The sequence below is a fragment of the Dermacentor silvarum genome, chromosome 9 (assembly GCF_013339745.2).
Source record: "Dermacentor silvarum isolate Dsil-2018 chromosome 9, BIME_Dsil_1.4, whole genome shotgun sequence".
In the NCBI taxonomy this organism is placed as follows: domain Eukaryota; kingdom Metazoa; phylum Arthropoda; class Arachnida; order Ixodida; family Ixodidae; genus Dermacentor; species Dermacentor silvarum.
Window position 1 is genome coordinate 104,743,233 of NC_051162.1, and position 20,997 is coordinate 104,764,229.

Here is a 20,997-nt window from a genome sequence, read left to right on the forward strand (position 1 = left end):
TGTTTGTAGTGTGTTGCTTGTTAAAATGATGTCTAATAAACTGTGCAGTACCTCATGTACTGCCATCTTGACGGAGACTGATTTTGACAGACATTATGTTGCACTATTGCGTAACACTGTGACCTTAACATGCCAGAGATTCTAGAGAGGACCATCAAAAACTATCCACAGGCAGAATTTCCTTCTGGCCAGACTGATGCAGACGGTTGTTGGAAGGCAGCCACCTTGATAGAGAGTGAAGTGGCCAGCCTTCACCTTGATGAAGACACAATTTCACATTGATTCTGTAGCACCACTATGCAACACGGTGACAACATAAACTAGAGATTATAGACAGCACCATAAAGAGCAGTCTACGCTCTGCAAGAGACACTTTCTCCTAGACAGACTGAGGTAGATGTCTGTTGGAAGGCAGCCATCCTGACAAAGTGTCATGGTCAAGGAGCGATCCTCCATCTTGATGAAGACAAAATTCCACTTTCATCCTGCCGTACCACTGTGTAACACCACAACATAATATAAATCATATATGAATGGACAGTACCACCTAGAACAGTATACTCTACATAAGCAGAACTCCCCCTGTATAGACTGAAGTTTATGGCTGTGGAACATAGGCATCTTGAAAGAGAGTGAAGCAGCCACCCCTCATATAGTGACAAGTGAATTTCACATTCCATTATTTTGCACCACTGCACAGCTCTGTAACCAAGCAAGCAGACAGCACCATTAGGTGCTGTCCACTCTGTAAGCAGAATTCCTTCCAAGACAGACTGAAGCAGTTGCCTGTTGGAAGGCAGCCATTTTGATAGAGAGCTAATTGTGGCCATCCTCCATTTTGAACACCGACTCAATTTCACATTAATTAATTTTCAACATTGTATAGCACTGTAACCTAACAAACTGGGAATGGGAACTGGGATTACAGTCAACAATGTTAGGAACTATATATTCTGTGCAAGCATAACTCTATCCATTGAAGCAGGCAGCTAACAGGAGCGAAATGGCCCATCCTCCATCTTGATTACAACTGAATTTCTCATTCATTCTGTTGCGCCACTGAATAGCACTGTGAACTAGCCCGAACAAAAACTATAGACGGCGCCATCAAAAGCAGTCCACTCTTTGTAAGCAGAGCTCCCTTTTGGACAGACCGAAGCGGACAGTTGTTGGAAGACGGCCATCCAGCTGGAGAGTGTAGCCGCCGTCTTCCAGCTTGCTGCAGCGCCAAGGAAGAGGGAAGAAAGGCACGCTCACGTAACTGGGACATACGTGACCCTTGGATGCAGCATCACAGCAAGTCACAAGCAAATGGCATGTCTGTCGACTGCAGGCAAAAGGAGGACCAAAGACAAAGAAAAGAAAAATTTTCAGTCGACATATATACTCGCAAAGCGAACAGAATGCTCAGTAAATGAAAATTTTTTAATTGCACTTTCGGAATGTGGCTGCGGTGGCGGGGAATATAACCCACTAACTTGTGCCCAGCAGCAGAACGACATAGCCACTGTGCCAACGCAATGGTTGTGGAAGTGAGCAAATGGCACATGTGCGTTCAGTGCTCCAACAACATACTGGAGTCAACTCAACATAACGAACATAAGAATTGCAGGATATGTATTGAAGTAAATACAGAATGCTTCTCTCAGAGATCAGCAAGTATTCAATCTATGCTCATAAAGAATATCAGATATAATGAAGGTATTGTCGTGTCAAATCCAACTTCATCACAGTACAACCCACTCACAAAAATAACACTTTTAATAACATACTGGATATATAACAATGAACATCCATGGCACGGCAAACTTTTCTGTAAAAAATGTGAGCCGGTGTGCGTCCCATGTGGCATAACTTCGACGCATAGCCGGCCTCACAATCCTTCCACCGCTCCAACGCCGCAAGGGAAACTGGAGAAACATGCGTGAGGCTGGCGATGCAGCACCCAGACGGGCACGGCGGCTCGCATTTCTTTTTTCTTTTCCAGAATTTTTCGGTCTTCTTTCTTTTGGTACAGATCAGCAGTAGATAGATATAACGGTTATAACCAATACCACAGCACGGGAACATTGTCATAAGCGGAAGTTTTAAAGGAGAACAAACTCCCTGGTGACTTACCAGTGGCTCACAATGCACCAGCAGGGAAATATGACAAGTGACCCACCAATGGGTCATGCCGCGCAGGAATCCAGACTACCAAAAGCGCTGCAGCAGTTTACTGGGTGAAGGACATGAGCAACACGTCCCTATACTGCCAGACAAGGTCAAATATACCAACTGAGTGGTACTGGCTAACACTCCCAGGAGTAGCCTCAAATACTCAAGCAAGTAGACGGGGTAGGGGGAGACATAACTGCTGCTGTAGCTCAGCTGGTACGGCATCGCACACGTCATGCGGAGGTTGTGGGTGTGTCTCCCCACCAGCAGCAAGCTGTCTTTTTTATCCCAACTTACTTGTCCCTTTTACTTATGATTCCTACAGTTCGATTAAGAAACTTACCAAGTTACCTTCCCCTATGCTTTCCTTGGCTTCATTTGGTTATTACAATAAATCGACTCCCTCCATTCCCATGATTCTTGTCGGACATCTGAAACTGGGATTTCTCAGGTTGCTTGATATCAGAGTTTCCTACAGGGTACAGCTCTGGTGAAACTACTCTTTCAGCCAAATCGCCGAGCAGAACTTCGGTGCCAGTGTGAACAGCTGAAGCCGTTTCCAACCTTGCTTCAGGCTATGGATGAGGCTACCAGAGCAACAAGGTAATCAACATACAGTGAAACCTCAATATAACGAAGTTGTACTTGCAGCGAAAAACTTTGTTATATCAAGAATTTCGTTATATCGAGGTTTCGTTAATTTAATAGAACTAAGATAGGGAAATAAAAATAGTTCCTTACATCGCGAATTTCGTTAAATCAAAGTTCGTTATATCGAGGTTTGACTAATTATAAAACAGCACTAGAGATACAGACAGAAAAGAAACAACAGGACGGTGCGCTGTTCAGAAATTATAAAGCAGTGCCAGCGTCCCTGGCGCTGTTTTGTAATTATGTTACCACACCAATTCGCCCAGCTGCCCTATTTTTGAAAGGTAATCAAAGTGACACACTATATTGACAAGACATATGAAGCAAGTTGGATGCACAGCACAATCTACACTTAAAGGGAACACCTAATGAGTATTTAAACCAACATAACCAGATAATATCTTCGTCATAGAAAGAGAGTGCTTGCTTGATCTGGTGTGTTTGATAGACGTGACACTAAAATTATTGCAGAGACCTCCGTGTCCAAACTGAGCTGTAATCACATCTGAAATACTACAGTTGAACTTCATTATAACGAAGTCGAATCTGACATAACAATAGCTTCGTTATATCCAACATTTGTTATAAACATATATCTGTTACACTGTAGTACTAGCGGTGAGAGTATTTTATTGACTTTGTTATATCCAATAATTCGTTATAACGAGGTTCAACTCGAATTTAGCATTTCTTCCAACAGTGGGCAGTACTGTACATTATAACTAAAGGTGGTTGTGCACAGGGAAACCGGAGGACAAAAGAAGACACAGTGGATGCACAGGCGCTTTCCCTGAGCTCAACCACCTGTAGTCAAAATGTACCAACAAGCCTGCATAGCCACCCTTGTCGTGTACGTTAATGTGATTTACTGCACTGTTTTGTTTTGCGTTACAAAACAGCACAATAAATCCCCTACAATAACACAGGTGGGGTGGCCCATCTGTCCATCTCTGGTTTTGCCCTGTAAACAGATCAAAACGTCACACTCACAAGACTGAACCTACCCTCTTACTGTTACGATGGTTCCCATTGGTGCAGAACTGGTAAAAGAACTGAACACTCACTTCTTCAAGGTGGCAAAATTTGCAGCGTCCTGCACCAGCGCGAACAGGCGTGCAATGGTCTGGTCCCCATTTTCTTCCTGGGAAAGTATTAGATCAGCTTACTCTTTTGGTGAATCAATTTCCGCAAACAGCTAATAAGGAAGAAATGACTCGCTTTTTTTGCAGTCAACGATAACTGCGGTATGTGCCATAATGACGAAAGTTAAAGGCCAACTGTAATGAAATCTCACTTGAGCTCAATTTGGGAAAAGCATGTATGCTAAAGCAGTAGCAGAAAAGTCGGATGTCTAGCGACTCCAAAAATTTTTAATTAACCCCTCCGTGCCGCGCTACCTACCCCAAATTTTGATCAAAATAATTGTATCTTGCACCTTGTGTTTTAATTTTTGTTTTTTTTAGCCAGCAGCTTGGCTAACGTTATCTGGGACACACGGTATATGTGTTGCTTGTCCCCTGCATGACTTTGAACGGTAGGCATTCATCTCTTCGTTAGCGCCAATTAAAAGAATGTCGTTTAGTGAGAAACTCTTACTGGGCCACTGACTGGGTGTATCAATGAAGCAAGCCATCAAGGCTCTCTTAGAATATTTAGGTAACACAGGCCTAGGTTCAAGGCTCTCTTCGAACACGAACGTACATATAAGCGCACCCTACTGCCTGCCCTCATCATTACTCTACAGTCTCCTATTTTTTTCCTCTTCCTTTTGCCCCTGAGCAGAGTAGCAGGCTGGAGGACTCTTCATTTACTCAATATATTCTCCTCTCTTTCTCTCTCTCTCCCTCAATAAAGCTTCACCTCACATAGATTCCAGCATTGGGTCGGATCTGCATAAATCTTTGACAACTATGCCCTGAAGAACAAACAACAGGCTGATCTTTCAGTGCAGCTTAGCAGCAGTGTTGAGCTTATTGTACAAAATAAATCTGCGCTGTTTTGCTGTAATTAGTCTTCAATTATGCAAATGAACTTGAAGCAGTTCAATCTGGCTTGAACCGTTAATTTTTCGCTCTGGAGTTGAACAGGAACTGAACCGTTTTTGGCGAACCGAAATGAAAACTAGAACGAAAAAGTTTTGGTTCAACACTCTGATTGTCAACGTAATACTGATGCAATGCCCTAAATAAATACGGTGCAATCAGCATGCAACACCGCTGAACCACAAACAACAGTAAAAAAAGTTGCAGTTTGCTTCCTCAACAAAGCCATGCCAAATCGTAGAAGAATCCGTGTATACTGCACTTCATTCCCATGGCAGTTGGACGATTGCACCGCTAGATTTCTTTCTAGTGGTTACAGCAGAAAACTATGATTTCCAGTTCATGTTTTGTTTCATTGCTGAAAACTGTCACTGCATGATGATGTAGTTTGCCCGTTTTGCTAGCTGTGTAACAAAGCGTTACACAGTTAGCAAAAGTCCACTTCTTCTTGGTCGTGGCTAGAATGACCATCTTATTCATGGTCTATGTGGTAACATATGGTGCAGCGATCACATGCTTTTCTACATGTAGACGTCGTCAAGCTACTGCGAACAACCTGCTAGAGCCTGCCTAAATGCACTTGAACAGATTGGCTTGAACAGATTGGTCAACAGGTTGGCATGTACCTCTGAGGCTTCCTGTATGTACACCTCAAGTCCGTGCAATATGAGGACATTGGGATGCACAGGTAGCTGCTGGAATTTGGTGAGGTAGTTGAAGAGAGACTTGAGGTCGCCCATGAACCTGCAAATTGAGAGTGTCATGTGCTTTAGCATACCAGGCAAGGCAGGATAGTATATTGATTTGATTGACTTCTGGAGTTTAACAAGATTGCTAAGCAACGTTGGGGCTGTGAGATACAAAGAGAGAGAGAGGCTCTTTAATGAAAACTGGAGATCCAGTGGCACACCTAGAATGCTACTCCAGGTGATTGCGATGATAAATGAAATGATACACACAGGGCATACAACACTTAAAATACAGAATAACACAGATAACACAAGCACCATACAACATACAGAATCAAAGTCACTCATTGAGACTAGTGTCCCACAGAAAAGTCAAGAGTGCCTTTGTAGCACGGGACACAGGCGGCAGTACTCCATGGTCCAAGTATACATGTTGTAGCTTAAGGAGTGAACCCTAGGGCACAGTCTTGGTCAAAACCTCCCAGGCCACAGCGTGCATGAACGTGCTAATTTCATGCCCTGCAGCGGAGCTTACTTGTGATGAATTCCAAGGGCTACAAGGTTCTGAACTGGGAAACGCACATAGTCTCACACTATGGGAGGTGGCGGATTCAAACACCTTATGGTGTATATTGTGAACCCACTACCGGTGAAACCGTGATTACGTGCAGCTGTACTGCGCGTCTCTTTGTGGTGGGCATAATTAGCTGGACAGCAAACTAGCCCTGGACATCAGCACAAGCTCTGGACGTTATAACCTTCCGAGTGAAGGAATTACTTCAGGAGCCCTGTCACCAGTCCAAAAGTCAACGTGTTCGCGCACGCGGTGGCCTGGGAACTTTTCCTAGGGGACTGTACATTTAGTGCGGTCATTAGGGCTATGAGAAGAGCTGTAGTGGAGGACTCCCGATGAATTTATGATCACCTGGGATTTTCTAACGGGCACTTAAATCTAAGTACACAGGTGTACTTTGCAATTTGCCCCCCTCGAAATGCAGCCACCACAGCTGGGCATCAAACCCATAACCTCACGCCCAGAAAAAAAGAAAGGCTGTGGCCACTTATCCATCGCGATGGGTCCAAGAGAGGACACATACCATTGCTCATGCTTGAGTAAAGAAATGTGAATACTGAAAGCTGCCTTGCAGTAATGTGCAGGACACAAGAACCATTTAGGACGGAAACAAAGTTGAGGATGATGAAAATGTCTTTATGAAAACTTTGTGCGACAGCCTATTATCTGGACTAGGAAAGGTGGGGCATAAAGCTAAAGAAAAACACGAGAGCGGGTGCACGATTGGCTACAACAAATGTAACTTACTTATTAAATTTACCATCGCTTTATTGATGCCCACTGGAGAAATGTGATCCTATCATGCACCGGTCAATTCTGTCCTATGCCTGCAAATTTTCTAACCTCGTCACGCCACAAAATCTTCTGCCATCTTTGGCAACATTTCCGTTCCATAACCAGGACCACAACCATACTGGGCGTTCACAAAAAGAATTGTCACAGAACATCACTATAAGCACACCTGTGCTGAATTAGCTGACAAATTGAAAAACACGAACACGTGTGTTTTCGCGGGACTCATTTACTATATACAGTGTACCACTGTTTCGAGTCGTAAATTAATCTGGCCTTGAGCTGCCATCTGCTTGCCTCTTGGTAGCTCAGATGGTAGGGTGATTATCTTAAAAAGCCGTTGGTTCCAGTTTGAAACACTGGACCTTTTTAAAGATGATTTTGAGTTCAACTGCAACATCCTTTTTTTTTTCTGTGCAATCAGTATGAATTTCATTTCTAGTTTAGTGCTACTCTTCAGGCAGATGACAATCTTTCTCTCTCATGCCACTTCCTCCCCCTAGTAGGTTTCTACAGAACTGATTTGCTATACAAAGTCCACAACAGTCGCGGCAATCGCACAGCATATTATTCTACTTTTGACACAAATGTGTCAGCACACTGCATCCATGTGTTTCTGAATGCAGATGCATTAACAATGCATTTATAGTTGTGCAAGGGTGCAGAATCGCAACACAGCATCTCGGAAGAACGACATCGCTCAATAATGCGGGGCTAAAATGCCAGCAAGGAGCCTCCACGCCTTCTAACATTTCTGAGACATTGATTTTCTAAATGCATAGTAAATTTACCCAGTGACACAGCTCAGGCGGAGCAATGACCAGCCTAGATCGCCAGGCTAAATGCACGTGCAGGGTAGGCTTAGCCACCATTAAAACAAAAGACTAAAAAAAAAACCAGCCTTGCAGTACCTTGGGCGTATAAAATCAACCATGTCTTGACTGAACACGGGCATGTCATGGACGTGGAAAACCGTCTCGATTGCACTGCAGCCAATTATGGCCACATACTCGCCCGCCTCTGCAGATGTAACAGCAAGCTGCAGGGCCAAGGAGTCCAGGCATCTGGAAAAACACACAAGAATTTTATACCAAATATTCAGGTAGCATGACCCAGCAAAGAAAAAGAAAAACTACATGCACCAGATCGTCACTCATGCTTCCCTTAAGTGAGTGAGACCATTACAAGATTCTATCATTCTACGATTATCCAACGACAACCACATGAACTTCATTCCCCTCCCATGGTTATCCGTGAACTATTACGACCTTTCGTAAATTTATTATCTATGTGTACTGATAACCCATTAATATACGTCTCTACCACACTGTTAGTCCTCCTTAGAGACACTGACAGCTGAGCAAAAATATTAAGGACTCGTGGTACGGAAAGGCATTACTGTTGTCCTGTTCGTTCTACTGTTGTCTGTGTTTGCAGGCCTGCCTTTCCAAACCATATCAGTAGTCATACAGTAACACAACCGCACAAAGACTGCAGTTTGATGCACACAGCACATGATTAAGTACTACGTACACATATTCCATTATTGCTAGAGTCTCCTGCCCCTTTAAAACCTTTGCGAGGACACATTGTGCACAGGTATTAAGATCAGCCTATGCATGCTTACACAGACTCTCGCATCGATTCCCCGGGCATTTTGAGACGACATCACCAACAAACTGTCCTGTAAAACGATATCACATTAAAAAGAAATGGGTCCAAGCAGTGAGAGGGATGTTTGCTCTGCATTTGATGAGGGAGTGCCATTTTTCTTAAAGCGGTTCCTCTTGCTATCCCTCAGGAAATTCTTCGTTGTTGTTGTTGCCTCAAAACCTTCACTTTGTGATTTTCTACATGCCTCAATTTCTTTTTTCTTCGTCATACTTTCCTTGCTTACTAGACAGAACTTAATGCATCTGTTGCACTCATACCATATTTATTTATTCTTTTTATTGTCACAATACCGCAGACATCTGTCTAAGCAGGAAGGGGCTACATGAGCAAATCAACAAAAAGCGAACATACAAAAATATACAAGGGTCAAAAAAAAAAAAAAAAAGAAAGGCGTGAGTCAACAAGATACATCAAGTGGGTGGTTGTAACCAGTGGGAATTTCTGGGCAGGGCACTCCAATCATTGATATAAACTATTTTTGGCCAATCACCCCAGTAATGGGTATGTGTCATTTGTAGCGGGAAATCAAATCAAACGTCCTTGTCACTGCTGTTAAGTTTCAGATGTCTGTTTTCACTTTCTTCACACAAATTGAGGAACAGCACCTACTAAGGCTCTTGCATTTTGACTGGGCCGACAAGGATGATATCAGGGCCACACAGAGATTACAAGAAATTTCATTTATATACAGTAAGCAGCACGAGGAAATGCACATTCCTTCGCGCCGTTCAATCAGGCTGCACCACGCGCCACAACCATTCAGGTCAACAACAACTTAAGCGAGTGTTCGCGCACGGAGTGGTTATCGGCGTCTTGATGATACAACTATAATTAGAAGGTTACAGCCGCGTCCATGTATCAGCCCCGTGCCCAGTGACAACAAGCAATCGGATGCGAGGCGATCAACGTACAGTAGAAGAAATCGCGCGGCGCACGGACGCCTTCACAATGTTTTTTTCTTCTTTTTTTTTCACGATCCTCAGCAGTTTAATCATTCGCAAATATATTGCAAATCAATAACTTTATTCCCTAAATCAGGTTAACTCACGTGGGATCGTCGCCCAGAACGAATGTTTCTGTGGAGTCGAGACACACCCTCGACTTGACGTCGTCGTGCGAAAACGGAAAAATTCGCCTCAAGCTCATCGCTGAACATCATAGATACCAGCACCGCGGGGCTCGCGAGCAAATATTGTACTGCAATCAAGTCACATCGCTCATCGCAGTTGCTGTAGCCGCACTCAGCGCATTCGGTGCTGTAAAACAACAGTAAACAACCGACCCTACTACAACTACCTCTACAAGTGTGCGCCGCTACTGGAGCCCATTGTTTGTTAACGTTTTTGTAGACAGCTGCAGCGGCGGCAAATGACAATGATCGCAGTTCAACAGGTTTCAGGTGCCCAAGGAGGTTAGGCACGTTAGGCAAAGTCCCTAAAGCTAGAGACTTTAGCACAGAACACTCATACAAGCTTTGACTTTAGGTTATAAACTACAATACTACTGGAGTGGAGGTGGCTCACCGAAAGTGAAGCAGGTCATCGCCATCTTGCTCGGGGCAAAAAGCCCGCGCCGCTTTGGTTAGTAGTCGTAGCAGAGGACGGAGAGTGCTGCCACGCTGCTGTTGTAATAATATTTAATGATTGATCCCCGAAGAAAATGGTGTGCTTTAGCAACGTTGTTATAACGTTGTTCTCAAGAAAAATGCCCAAGAAGAAAACAGCATAAGTGGTGTCCTCAAGATGGCAGGTGTCAATGCCAAGGTCGATTTACCATGTCAATGCTTCATTAAAGTGTTCTAGAACACTTTAGCTCGATTTAAATGGCGCGACATGGAAGCCGTTGTTAAGTGCTATTCATTTACAAAGTGCAGCGAAAAGGGCGAGGCCTAGACCGGGCGGCGCTCAACACGCGCTGCACCAACGCCTCCTATAAAGACTTTATAGGCGCCCTGCAAATCAGAGCGAGTCGATCTGCACGAGTGTCAAGGCTAGTGTACTAGCTACGGTGTACTAGAAGGCTTAGTACACAGTAGTACTAAAGATATTCTAGGCACGATAGTAGTACGTGGAGGGCCCACGACTGTGGCGCTACCGCTCGGTAAAACGTGAACGGCGTGAACTTTTGCTCCCTGAATCCCTGAATCGCATAGGGAACCGCCTCTGCCTAGGTACTAGGTACTGCGTGGAGAATGCGCTCCGCCCGAGCCACGCGTTCCCGTTTCCAGGTTCATTCTATGCTTTCTTTCTAAACAATGAGCGACGCAAACGGTGAAAGCGGTGAAAGTGCTTCGTCTGCTGCTGCTGCTAAACGAGCTGCCCGAGCAGAGGCTCAGCGCCGCCGACGCCAGAATCCAGAGGTGCGCGCCGCCGAAGCAGAAGCTTATCGCCGCCGCTGCAGACAGAACCCTGCAGTTCGCGCCGCCGAAATAGAGGCTCATCGCCGCCGCCGCCAAGGGAACCCTGCAGTTCGTGCCGCAGCAGCAGAGGCTCAGCGCCGCCGACGTCAGAATCCAGAGGTGCGCGCCGCCGAAGCAGAAGCTAGTCGCCGCCGCCGCCAAGAGAACCCAGCAGTTCGTGCCGCCGAAGCTGAAGCTAAGCGCCGCCGCCGAGAGGACCTTGCCGTCCGCGCCGCCGAAGCAGAAGCTAAGCGTCGCCGCCGCCGAGAGAGCCCTGCCGTTCGCGCCGCCGAAGCAGAAGAAGCTTGCCATCGCCTCCGCCGAGAGGTCCCTGCCGTTCGGGCCGCCGAAGCAGAAGCTTACCATTGCCGCGGTCAAGAGGACCCAGGAGTGAGTGCCGCCGAAGCAAGAACGACACTTCATTCGTTTCATATGCACGGCTTAACTTTTTAAGATCCGCTTCCAACAGCCGCTAGATCTTATTTTTGTCCTATAATGCAGCGAACCTCATCAACTTTGCTGCAGTGGTTGCCTAGAAAAACGATTTCTCCTTTCCCATGTAATTAGATAGGAGCGCCCGAGCTAAAGATTTCCTCTTAAAACGTGTTAATCACATGACACGACATGCTTGACCTTGTAGAAATGCGCCTCATCGCAACAGTACAAGTGAGAGACGGGCAGCGAATTTCGGGAATGAATGCATCCCATAACTCCCTTCTTAATTGTCATTTAGAAGATGCGCCCGCTCGCCTTTTAGGATTGTTGCTATGCGAAGCACCTATAGCGTGCCAAGCATCTCAAGAGCTCACTTGCATGAGTTTATTCTGCCTCTTCAGGGGTATGTGTCTGTGGTTCAAGCATTGTTGTTCCAGCTGTGTGTAGAGCCAAGGTTTGACATGTACCATCAGACATTCTAAATTTATTTCTAGTGACATCTACCATCCAAGCTTGGCCAAAATGGCCAGAAATATACAAACCACGAAGTGGGGGAGAGCCAAAGAAAGCGATAGCTTTAAATGTAGCAATAGGCAGGCTATTGCCATCAGCACCGCTCCTCGGCCAGAGGAAGCACTAGTGTAGCAGAAACTGGAAGGGACCCCACCCCGAGTCGACTTCCGAGAATCCTCTGCCACCCCCAGCATCTCGGCCACCGGACAGGCACCGAGGGCCGAGAGTTCGCACCCTTGCACATACATGTGCGGCGCTCGCCTGTGTCTTTTGTATAAAGTAAGCCCGGTCTGTCGTCTACCATTAACAGAGCAACATGAAAAACTCCCGATACAGCTTTGCTGCTCAGTACGTGCAACATAACAGTGTTTTTCCGAGCGCGAAAGAAGCCGGCGAATACATGCAAAGTGCCTCGAGCGACCAGTCGCGCGATAATTCTGCGTGTATTCGCGAGCCCCTTTCACACTTGGAAAAACACATTTATGTAGCATGTATTGAGCAACAGAAAGCTGTATCGGGAGTTTTTCGTGTTGCTCTACAATTTTCTCATTGGTACTTTGATAATCAGAACAGTACTTCTCGAGTTAGATAATTACAATTACCTAATTAAATATCAGTAACGAAAAAGTTACTGGCGGCTACTCCACAGTACTGGAAACAATAAGCATGAGGATTGCTTCGTGTAATGCCGTTCCTTTTTTTTAATCGTGCTGCGTGATAGCTGGGACACCCTGTATATCCATTTGCATTAGGTCTTTATTGACCCTTTTCGCGGCAATCCCGTGGGTGCTGCCATGTTTGATCACGTGGTGACGCGTTCATTCCTTGCCTCAACTGCCTCCGTTGCCTCCTTGTTTACAATGGAAGTCTATGAAGCACGCGTGGCTTAGAAAACTTCTGTTTTCGGAGATATCGTAGATGGTGATTAGGTGGACAACACGAAGCTTTGATCACAGCTTCAGAGAACATGCAAAAGCGCTTTCGAAGCTGATTAAGCTATGTCCAAGCAGCGTGTATGGTGCTTGTTCTAAAACCAGGGCTTAATATGTATTCCAAGCTAATATCCAAGCTTTCCGATTATGAATTCAGTCAGGATTAGTGTGTTTTGCTCTGTTCTTTTTTCGGCAAATATTTTGAAGCAGTAGCTTGTCAGTTTCTGACTCAGTGAAGTTCCTCGGTGCGGCCACTATCTGATTATTTTCTACCTAATCACTTGCGGGTGAGCTCAGTTCCGATAGATTTGTTCTTGCTGCGTACAAGGCTTGAAACGTAGCTGTTTTGTATACGTTGTAATACCTTGTAGCAAATATATATTACAGCTAGTAACTCGCATACTCTTGTGGACCGCCACGAAACATTCAGCTTCGACCATTCGTGCGCCATCGGTGTAGTTCGTCAATTATTGTGTGTATACAGTGCGCATATATTCAAGTGTGCGCCAATTCACTTATTCTTGATACGTCGGCGATAGAGTGGGCGTAAGTTTTCATGCCATTTGGGACAGATGTGTATAGACAACGTGCGCGAAACTTACTATCACAGCAAGCGGCGCTACTCCCTTTGTCATTGTTTAACGAGTGGTACTCACTCTTGCCGACGTTCTGGGCATAAAGCCCTTTCTTTGAAGGTTAGCGATACAAGGCTGGCGGATGAGCAAATTTCTGTATCCTCGAGGAAAGCCGTACATCTCGAAGTGCCGGTAACACATTCGGACAGTTGCAGCAGCGGTCCACGAACTTGGCCACACAGATTCATTCCATTCCTTAACATGCCAGTCACTATTTTTGCAGCCAACTACTGCACACGTCTTCAATTCACATGATTCAATCTAGCCTGATTGGAGCACTGTGTGTTAGCGAAAATTCAGTTGCATTTCCGACAGCTGATTGCACAGAAGCAAGGTAGAAGCTGTAATGGTTTCGTATTCGTGCGCGGTCGCTGAGGAGACGTATGGCGCGCCGCCATGAGCGCCACCTCGTTTCTCTAAAACAAACTGCTCGGTGAAAAGGATCAATAAAAGGCATTGCACTCATTCCAACATGCTGCTCAGTTTCCAGAAAAGGTTTTCCAGGGGACTGCTTTAAGCTAATGACCCTTGTGGAGAGGAACAAAAGTCGTTAGTAGTAGCCGATGTTGTTGCAGAAGACGTGACTAGCTCTGGCAGTCATGCTGATGCCAGCACTGTACAGTGGAGCAGAGGACAACTAAGTAGGCAAGAGCATTAGTGGCAAAGAAGGTGACAAATGCCTTGTTGAAACCAATGATCTGGACACTATGCTTCGTGTGCCCTTGTATTTTAGCATTATAAAAGTGATTACCGCGATTAACAAACATGCCTCAGTATCCCTCCTAATATGCTCTTTTCATTTGGGGCAGGCATCTTTGTCATTCGTTAGCTTCCTCGTCAACTGAGACTGGTAACGTTTGCTGAGGTGAGCTGCCCTTGAGGCATCATGTGGCAGTTGAAATTGGTCACGTTAATAAGCTGTGTTTGCCTTATGTGCAGGGTGTGGCAGCAAACGCTATTACCAGTTTCTCATTACCTACGCACTTCTCTTTTGTTCGTTCAGGACATGAAAATGGAACCTGCCTCCTGCTGCACTCATGCAACATCAACGAAACCTGTGCAGACTGAGGCCACATGGCTGTTCAACAGTAGTGTGGATGTTGCTGTTGAGACATCAAGAAGCTTTAATGTGTGCAAATCAACGCAGACGGCTGCTTTCAAGGTACACAAGTGGACAGAAACCACGGATCTTGATGAATCCGAGGACCGTGACACTCATGTGAAAGAGATTCCTGGTAAGTGCTCAAATTTCTCCTAAGGTTCCTAAGGTGAATACACTCGAACCTCATTATAACAAAGTTGAAGGAGGAGCTAGAGTTACTTCATTATATCCATTACTTTGTTACATCCATTATTGCCCTTTACTGCAAAATACTTGGTGGTAAACCGCAGCTGGGTGAAACCAATGACATATTGTTTTTCGTCACTTGGCACTCCTCGGAGTAATTTAATATTTGACTTAATTAACTAAGGTAAATTAGGAAAAACCTTTAATATTTACTTTAGGTCCAAGTGCATTTCGTGACTCCGCATCATTTGTTGACTTCTGCTACATAAGCTTTTTCAATATTTAATGTCTTAACAGTGGTATAGCTGCCTGGAATTAAGAAGCGCATGGTGCATGTTAAACTTGAGCCACTGACAAGCCGGCAATGTTGAGGCTAGCCACGTCTGCATGTTTGGAGATTTTTTGTGGTTGTTTGAAGCAGATCAAAGATTATCCAGACGTCGAAAGGTCTGGAGGTTTTAACGACTTCTATATTGCCTCCAAATTGAATGCATGCGTAAGCGATACTTCTATTTCTTTGTTTATTAGCGAGGAAAGGTCAGTGCGCGGCATGTTGCATTGACATAAAATATGTGCTGTTTCATTGCATATGTGTGGTAATGTCCTTATTTGACAACTCTGACGGAAATAAAATTTAGTTGAAAGCTCACATTTGTCCAAGTCGATACCCTCTTGTGCTTGTCTGTCTTTTGCACAGTAAAAAATCTTTCCACAACTGGAATAGTCTTTCGGCTGCTTCGAACAAACACAAACAAAATCTTCAAACAGACACTGCCATCCTAGACGCTTCCTGCTTGTTGGTGGCTCAAACTTAATGCAGACTCCTCACTTTTTTTTATTCCAGGCAGCTACACCCACTGTTAAAACTTGGAGGACACTTAACCTTTGCCTTTAAGAGCGGAAGGCGATAGCATTCAAAGATCCCTGACTGCTTCACGTGCTTCCCGGCAACTACAGCTTATGTAACCATGATGTTTAGCAGGAAATGCTGGCGGTGAAAGCTACACACTAAGGCGAGCTTTCTGGTAAAAACGCGGCCTCTTGCATGGGCCGATCCCAGAGGTAGTGCACAGCCATGCCAAAGAAATTGCATCACTTTCAGGTTTCTGTTATTATTTGTTATTATTTCGAACTTTTAATATTTAAGTCTGAGAAGATTTAACATAAAAGGCATGCGCTGTTGGCGTTTTGTTTCATGACACTTGTTTGTGGGCTGTCATTCGCAAAATCCCGAGGAATAACTTTGTCAAGAATGTAAGGCAAGGTATGAGCAACTTCAGTGATAGAATGGTGTGCCAATATAACCCGCATATACCGCACATCATATAGCAAGGCGTGGCATATACATATACCTAAATATATATGAAAATCTTAGCTCACGGACGACGACGTAGACGCCAGATTTTCTGCGACACGGGGCCCTTAACGCTGTTGCATTAAAATCTTCGATGTGAAAGAAGTTTACACTACGATTGTGAACGCGTGGAGCCGAGGGACGTGGCCGACCACAGCAGTAAGCGAATACAACATCCCCATCGTGCCTAATCGTCTGCGCTGGACTACTAAATTAAAAAAACAAGTTGGTGTGATTTGGAAAACATGATTTTGAAACATGCGGGAAGCTGGTTTTAGTTTAGCGTGATAGCATTGTTTACGTCCCGAGAACGCCATTCAATTACGATTTAAAATTGCACATGCGCGGTGTACATGATTTATTTTATCTATTCGCCAAGCATTGCATCTGCGTGCGAAAAGTGAGAAGCAGCACAATGAAGATCAGAAGTGCATTGTATTTGTCGTGTTGCTGACCTTAGCTTCCTACATACTTTCCATGCCTGCTGATCGGCGGCAAAATCGGTACAAGCCAGCCATCATCGTGCCTAGCTCTCGACCTCACCTATGTGGCTCTGTCGTCGCAGAAGCTTCTCTTGTTATGCCTCGAAGCGTTCTAAATGAGAAGCTGTCTAGAAAACTGCCAAGTTATCTATAACGCTTTGCTGTTGGAGCGGCCTGAGACTTAGCGAAAGCCATTTTACACACTCGTTTACTACGAATGAAGTGAATTGCACAACAGAAAACCCCAATTCGGCTTGAAGTGGGTGGCTGCAACTGCTACCATGTTGCCATGCTATTTACGTAATCCGTGTAAAGCCGGTAACATCAAATTTTTGTCGAATAGTATGCGTGCGCTAAATGTTATGGGTCATTTAGCATTTTGCAGATGTGAATTTTGAGCTCATTCCCCTAAGCCCTGTATTAAGCTAAACTAAAGCAATCTAATGCTGACTTCTTGCTCATGACTTGTTTAAAAATGGGGCTCTTTATTGTAAAGATTGTTTTCATTTCCTATTCTTTCTGCCTTGGTCATGAGCTTGCTCAAAACTTTAAACCCCTACCCATAGCAGGAATCCCACCAATTTCCTCATGACTAGATCAAGAAAGTAACAAATTACTTCATACAGCTCCGCACGTGGGTGGAATGCCAAGGCTTACCAACACGGATCAGAGCCCTGGAGTTGTCACATTGCACCGCCATCAAGTATATGGGGTAAGTGCTTCCAGGCAGCTTAATGGTCGTTGCTCATTTACTATACTATTAACCTCCCAAGTCCCGAATACTGCTAGGGGACATTATCACTTTTCAAGCCGATTTTTATTGTCTACTGGTATGTCACAAACGTGAAAGCATTATTTTCTCTAAATAGCTCGCTTAGATGCCAAGAGCTGTATCTCCATGTAGGTGGAAGAAGCAATCATCTCCATATTTGCTATGGTAAAAACTACCATTTCATTGCATAAACATGGATGAAGATGGAACTATGTGTAGTACATGGCCATGTTGCTGCTGCATCCAGAATTTTCATGCAATCTTGAGAAATTTGGCATACTTCAAGGTTGCTTTCCGCAGTCTGCGACAATACAGAAGTCTATACTCCATTCCATACATAGCAGCCAACGCTGTTGAAGCTAGAGAGACTTCTTGCAGTGGCTTCATTTGCACTTGGATACAGTTGGATGTTTTTTTACTGCAATTGTGCGCAACTGCTTTTATATAGGCTCAGTATCGTATGAAATGAGTTTTAATCCTTGGAAACAAACGCACTGTGGTATACAGCTGCTAATGCATTGTTTTAGATCTATTTTTATTTTTGTTCTTTTTGGTTTTTGTTGTTTGCAACCCGTCATGAGGAGCCTCACGTGCGTGCTCGCGCGAGCGAACGCTGTTGGCGCGCAACGAAGCATGGACGGGACGCGCGAAGTGATAACTTTTCTTGACCGAACTTCTTGCGTAGCTTCGACAGCATTGACCGCTATGTACGGAACGGAGTATAGATCAATTGAGTGTCAAATTTCTCAAAAGCGGACGACAGGAATATGAGTAAGCCGCTTCCGTACAGCTTCACAAGCACCGAACTTCGTAACCAGGATGAAAATTACGAGTAATCGTTTCCGAGTTATTTTTGAAAAACAATATTGAAAGCAACGTGCAATATAATGTACAGGGGGTCTTAGGAGGTTAATATGATCAGCATTTTTAGGGTACTTGACCGTGCCATACTTGCACGGTCCCTGCATTGCATGCTAACCATCGTTGACTGCGTGGCACCAGCTGCTGTTTTCATCATTGCTGTGAGCATGTTGATAGTTTTCATACCAGTTCCTTGGGAGGCACTCCACCGCACTCTGATTGATTGACCGACCAACCGACCTCTGTTGCAAGAAACTGACTGGAATGAAAGTGTATGTGGATGCAAGTAAGAAGGAGGATAGTATTGTTTCCACTGTGTTTAATCATTAACCTCACCATCTTCTTGGTGCTGCAGTAAATATATTTTGTGCATCACCTGCAGTTGCAATTCCGGTGGCCTTCTAATGCCAGTGTCCTGTGGTAGCTGTCGTCTGCTGCTTCTGAAAGCTAGTTGGCAGGGACAAAGTGCAACTAGTTCAGTTTTGCATTTCCTGGATATGGCTTGCTACAAATGACTGGGGCTCTGCACGAGATGATGCTGCATTCCATGCCTTACATTCCTGATCGCATCATGCTCACCATACGACCCTGATTTTATGACCAAGTAATTATGCTAGGACAGAAGAAGGCAAGCTGTGAGAAACGACAAGACTGCTTCCCATATGACTGCTGCAGTAGTTACGAGGGGTTAATAGCTCACAGCATTGGATTGAATGGACGTTTATGCAGGCGTGAAGCTTTCAGTAAAATTTTCTACAGCTGTTTGGACAGCGCTTCTATTCGTTTTGAGTACGAGATTGTCCTCTCCCTCTAAGTGTGCCGTCCTTTATATTTGCAGCAAGGCGACGGCACTTTTGTGGATTGCTCCACTAGCCCTGCTGCCATTCGAATTCCATATTACGGACCATGCATTGTGCGCTGGTGCACCAATAGGTTCAAGGCGAGCCCAGGAAGGTTATTCCGTGTCCCTAAAGACAACAGGTGAGGGTGCAGTTTTTGCCCTGGCCTTTGTTTGTGCTAATCGTGTGTGCAGCCACATGTAGCTGTTTTGCAGCGAGCCAACAGTGAATATTAGTATAATAAAGCTGATTTGAGGAGAGCAAGATGGTGCTATAATATTGTTTTATCAAAAAGCTGCGAATGCAAAGCAGTTGAGGCATATAGCTTTACCTTCGCTTCACTCACCATTATTTAAAAACACATTTATGAGACTCTAGGAAGAAGTTCCGAGACGACAAAACGAGCTCACTCTTGCGCAATCCTTTCATCTCATCGGTACTTTTCATTTTCACTCACTGTTCCTGCAGGATGGAAGCTTTCCTAAGGTTCGCTGAAAGGCCAGAGCTGATAGGGTTGCCCAAAGAAACAGGAGAATATTTCCGAATCTGCTCGGTGCACTTCACGGAATCGGACTACATAGACCTGGCTAAAACCACACTTAAGTGGTCGGCCGTGCCATCCGTAAAGGCTCCAGATGAGTTGAAAGGTAAGTGAGACAACAAGAACAAAGCTTTTATGGATAGGCTAGGTGAACCTTAGCTCACAGTGCACATTACTTGATTATTTCATCTGCATTGATGCATTTTGTCTGCATTATACATCACGTTCCAAATGCTGGTTTTAACATTAATGAGCACAGCTACATGCAGCAGTGTTGTTCTATTAACTGGAAAGAAAATGTGTGTTCACAGGTGACAGCTGTAGGTTTTTTGTCATTCACTGTGTGGTGACCGTGAGCACTTCGTGTTTGAAGCTTCTTACAAAGAATAACTGTATTGGAGCCTGTGCAGACATATATAGCTTTCTCTCTAAATATTTCAGTTTGCATACAGGCAGTGGAGGGAGCCATGAGCGAACCCCCCAGTGATGTCACTCAGGCGAGCGATTGGCTACCCATGCAACACCATCGGGAATGCTAGAAACATGTCGCTTTGTCAAGCTTAATTTTAGTAGTATATATATGCATAAAAAGTTGTATGCCCTATAAAATAAATACACAAATGTAATACTAAATATAAATGTTAATTCAAACCAATGTTCGGGTGCACATTACTATTGAGGGCGCATTAGAATCGAGTAAGTACGGTGCCTTTCCTTGGTTGTTGGTATTTTATTCCTAGGGATGGTCAACAGCCGTCGTTTCTAGGCACCACATTTCCCGCTAATAGATAGTTTTAGTTTAACAGTGTAATAGCAGGGTCAAGGGAAGTATAGCGCTACTGTTTTTCACGTAAACTTTTGCAGGAAGTCGGTTTTAATTTAGTGTGATAGCGTTGTTTACATCCCAAGAACGCCATTCAATTTATTTTATCTATTCGCCAAGCATTGCATCTGTGTGCGAAAAGTGCGAGAAGCAGTGCAATGAAGACCAGGAGTGCATTGTCTTTGTCGTGTTGCTGACCTACATACGTTCCATGCCTACTGATCGGTGGCAAAATCAGTACAAGCCAGCCATCATCGTGCCTAGCTCTTGACCTCACCTATGTGGCTCTGTCATCCCAGAAGCTTCTCTTGTTAGGCCTCGGAACGTTCCAAATGAGGAGCTGTCTAGAAAACTGCAAAGTTAACCGTAATGCCTTGTTGTTGGAGCGGCCTGAGAATTAGCTAAAACCGTTTTTCGTACTCGTTGGCTACGAATGAAGTGAATTGCACAACAGAACCCCCCCCAATTCAGCTCAAAGCGGGTGACCGCAAGTGCTGCCATGTTTCCGTGCTATTTACGTAACCCATGCAAAGCCGGTAATGTTA

General features: G+C 44.6%; 2 protein-coding genes across 8 annotated transcripts in view; one reads left to right on the forward strand and one right to left on the reverse strand.

The window, feature by feature from the left end:
- Positions 1–1,020: 1,020 nt before the first annotated feature.
- On the reverse strand, positions 1,021–10,043 carry LOC119463581 (uncharacterized). Of its 2 annotated transcripts, none has more exons than XM_037724410.2 (5): positions 9,628–10,043; positions 7,817–7,969; positions 5,477–5,594; positions 3,873–3,949; positions 1,021–1,327 (listed from the first exon to the last, which is right to left on the reverse strand). In XM_037724410.2, the coding sequence occupies exons 1-5, from the start codon at positions 9,723–9,725 to the stop codon at positions 1,108–1,110; spliced, it is 666 nt and encodes a 221-aa protein (XP_037580338.1). In that variant the 5' UTR covers positions 9,726–10,043; the 3' UTR covers positions 1,021–1,107. The 2 variants fall into 2 exon arrangements, with proteins under 2 accessions (XP_037580338.1, XP_049511496.1); XM_049655539.1 differs by lacking the exon at positions 9,628–10,043 and adding an exon at positions 8,533–8,576.
- Positions 10,044–10,684: 641 nt separating this feature from the next.
- Positions 10,685–20,997, forward strand: part of LOC119463788 (uncharacterized) — an 82,501-nt gene continuing 72,188 nt past the window's right edge. For 2 of the 6 annotated variants that reach the window (XM_049656123.1, XM_049656120.1), the window contains exons 1-5: positions 10,685–11,367; positions 14,496–14,727; positions 17,243–17,328; positions 19,088–19,230; positions 19,557–19,735. In XM_049656123.1, coding sequence (XP_049512080.1) covers positions 10,834–11,367; positions 14,496–14,727; positions 17,243–17,328; positions 19,088–19,230; positions 19,557–19,735 — 1,174 coding nt within the window. In that variant the 5' untranslated portion in view covers positions 10,685–10,833. Of the gene's footprint in view, positions 11,368–11,406; positions 12,205–14,495; positions 14,728–17,242; positions 17,329–19,087; positions 19,231–19,556; positions 19,736–20,997 lie in introns of those variants that run through there. The other 4 variants (XM_049656119.1, XM_049656118.1, XM_049656122.1 and 1 more) reach the window with 3 other exon arrangements.

What these genes read in the sequence shown, in the direction of transcription:
- LOC119463581 (XM_037724410.2), bottom strand. Translation starts at nt 9,725, where the DNA reads ATGAGCTTGAGGCGAATTTTTCCGTTTTCGCACGACGACGTCAAGTCG. An exon ending in GTTCTGGGCGACGATCCCAC is followed by an intron (nt 7,970 to 9,627) that starts GTGAGTTAACCT and finishes GTGTTTTTCCAG; the next exon opens with ATGCCTGGACTCCTTGGCCC. An exon ending in GTTGATTTTATACGCCCAAG is followed by an intron (nt 5,595 to 7,816) that starts GTACTGCAAGGC and finishes CTCAATTTGCAG; the next exon opens with GTTCATGGGCGACCTCAAGT.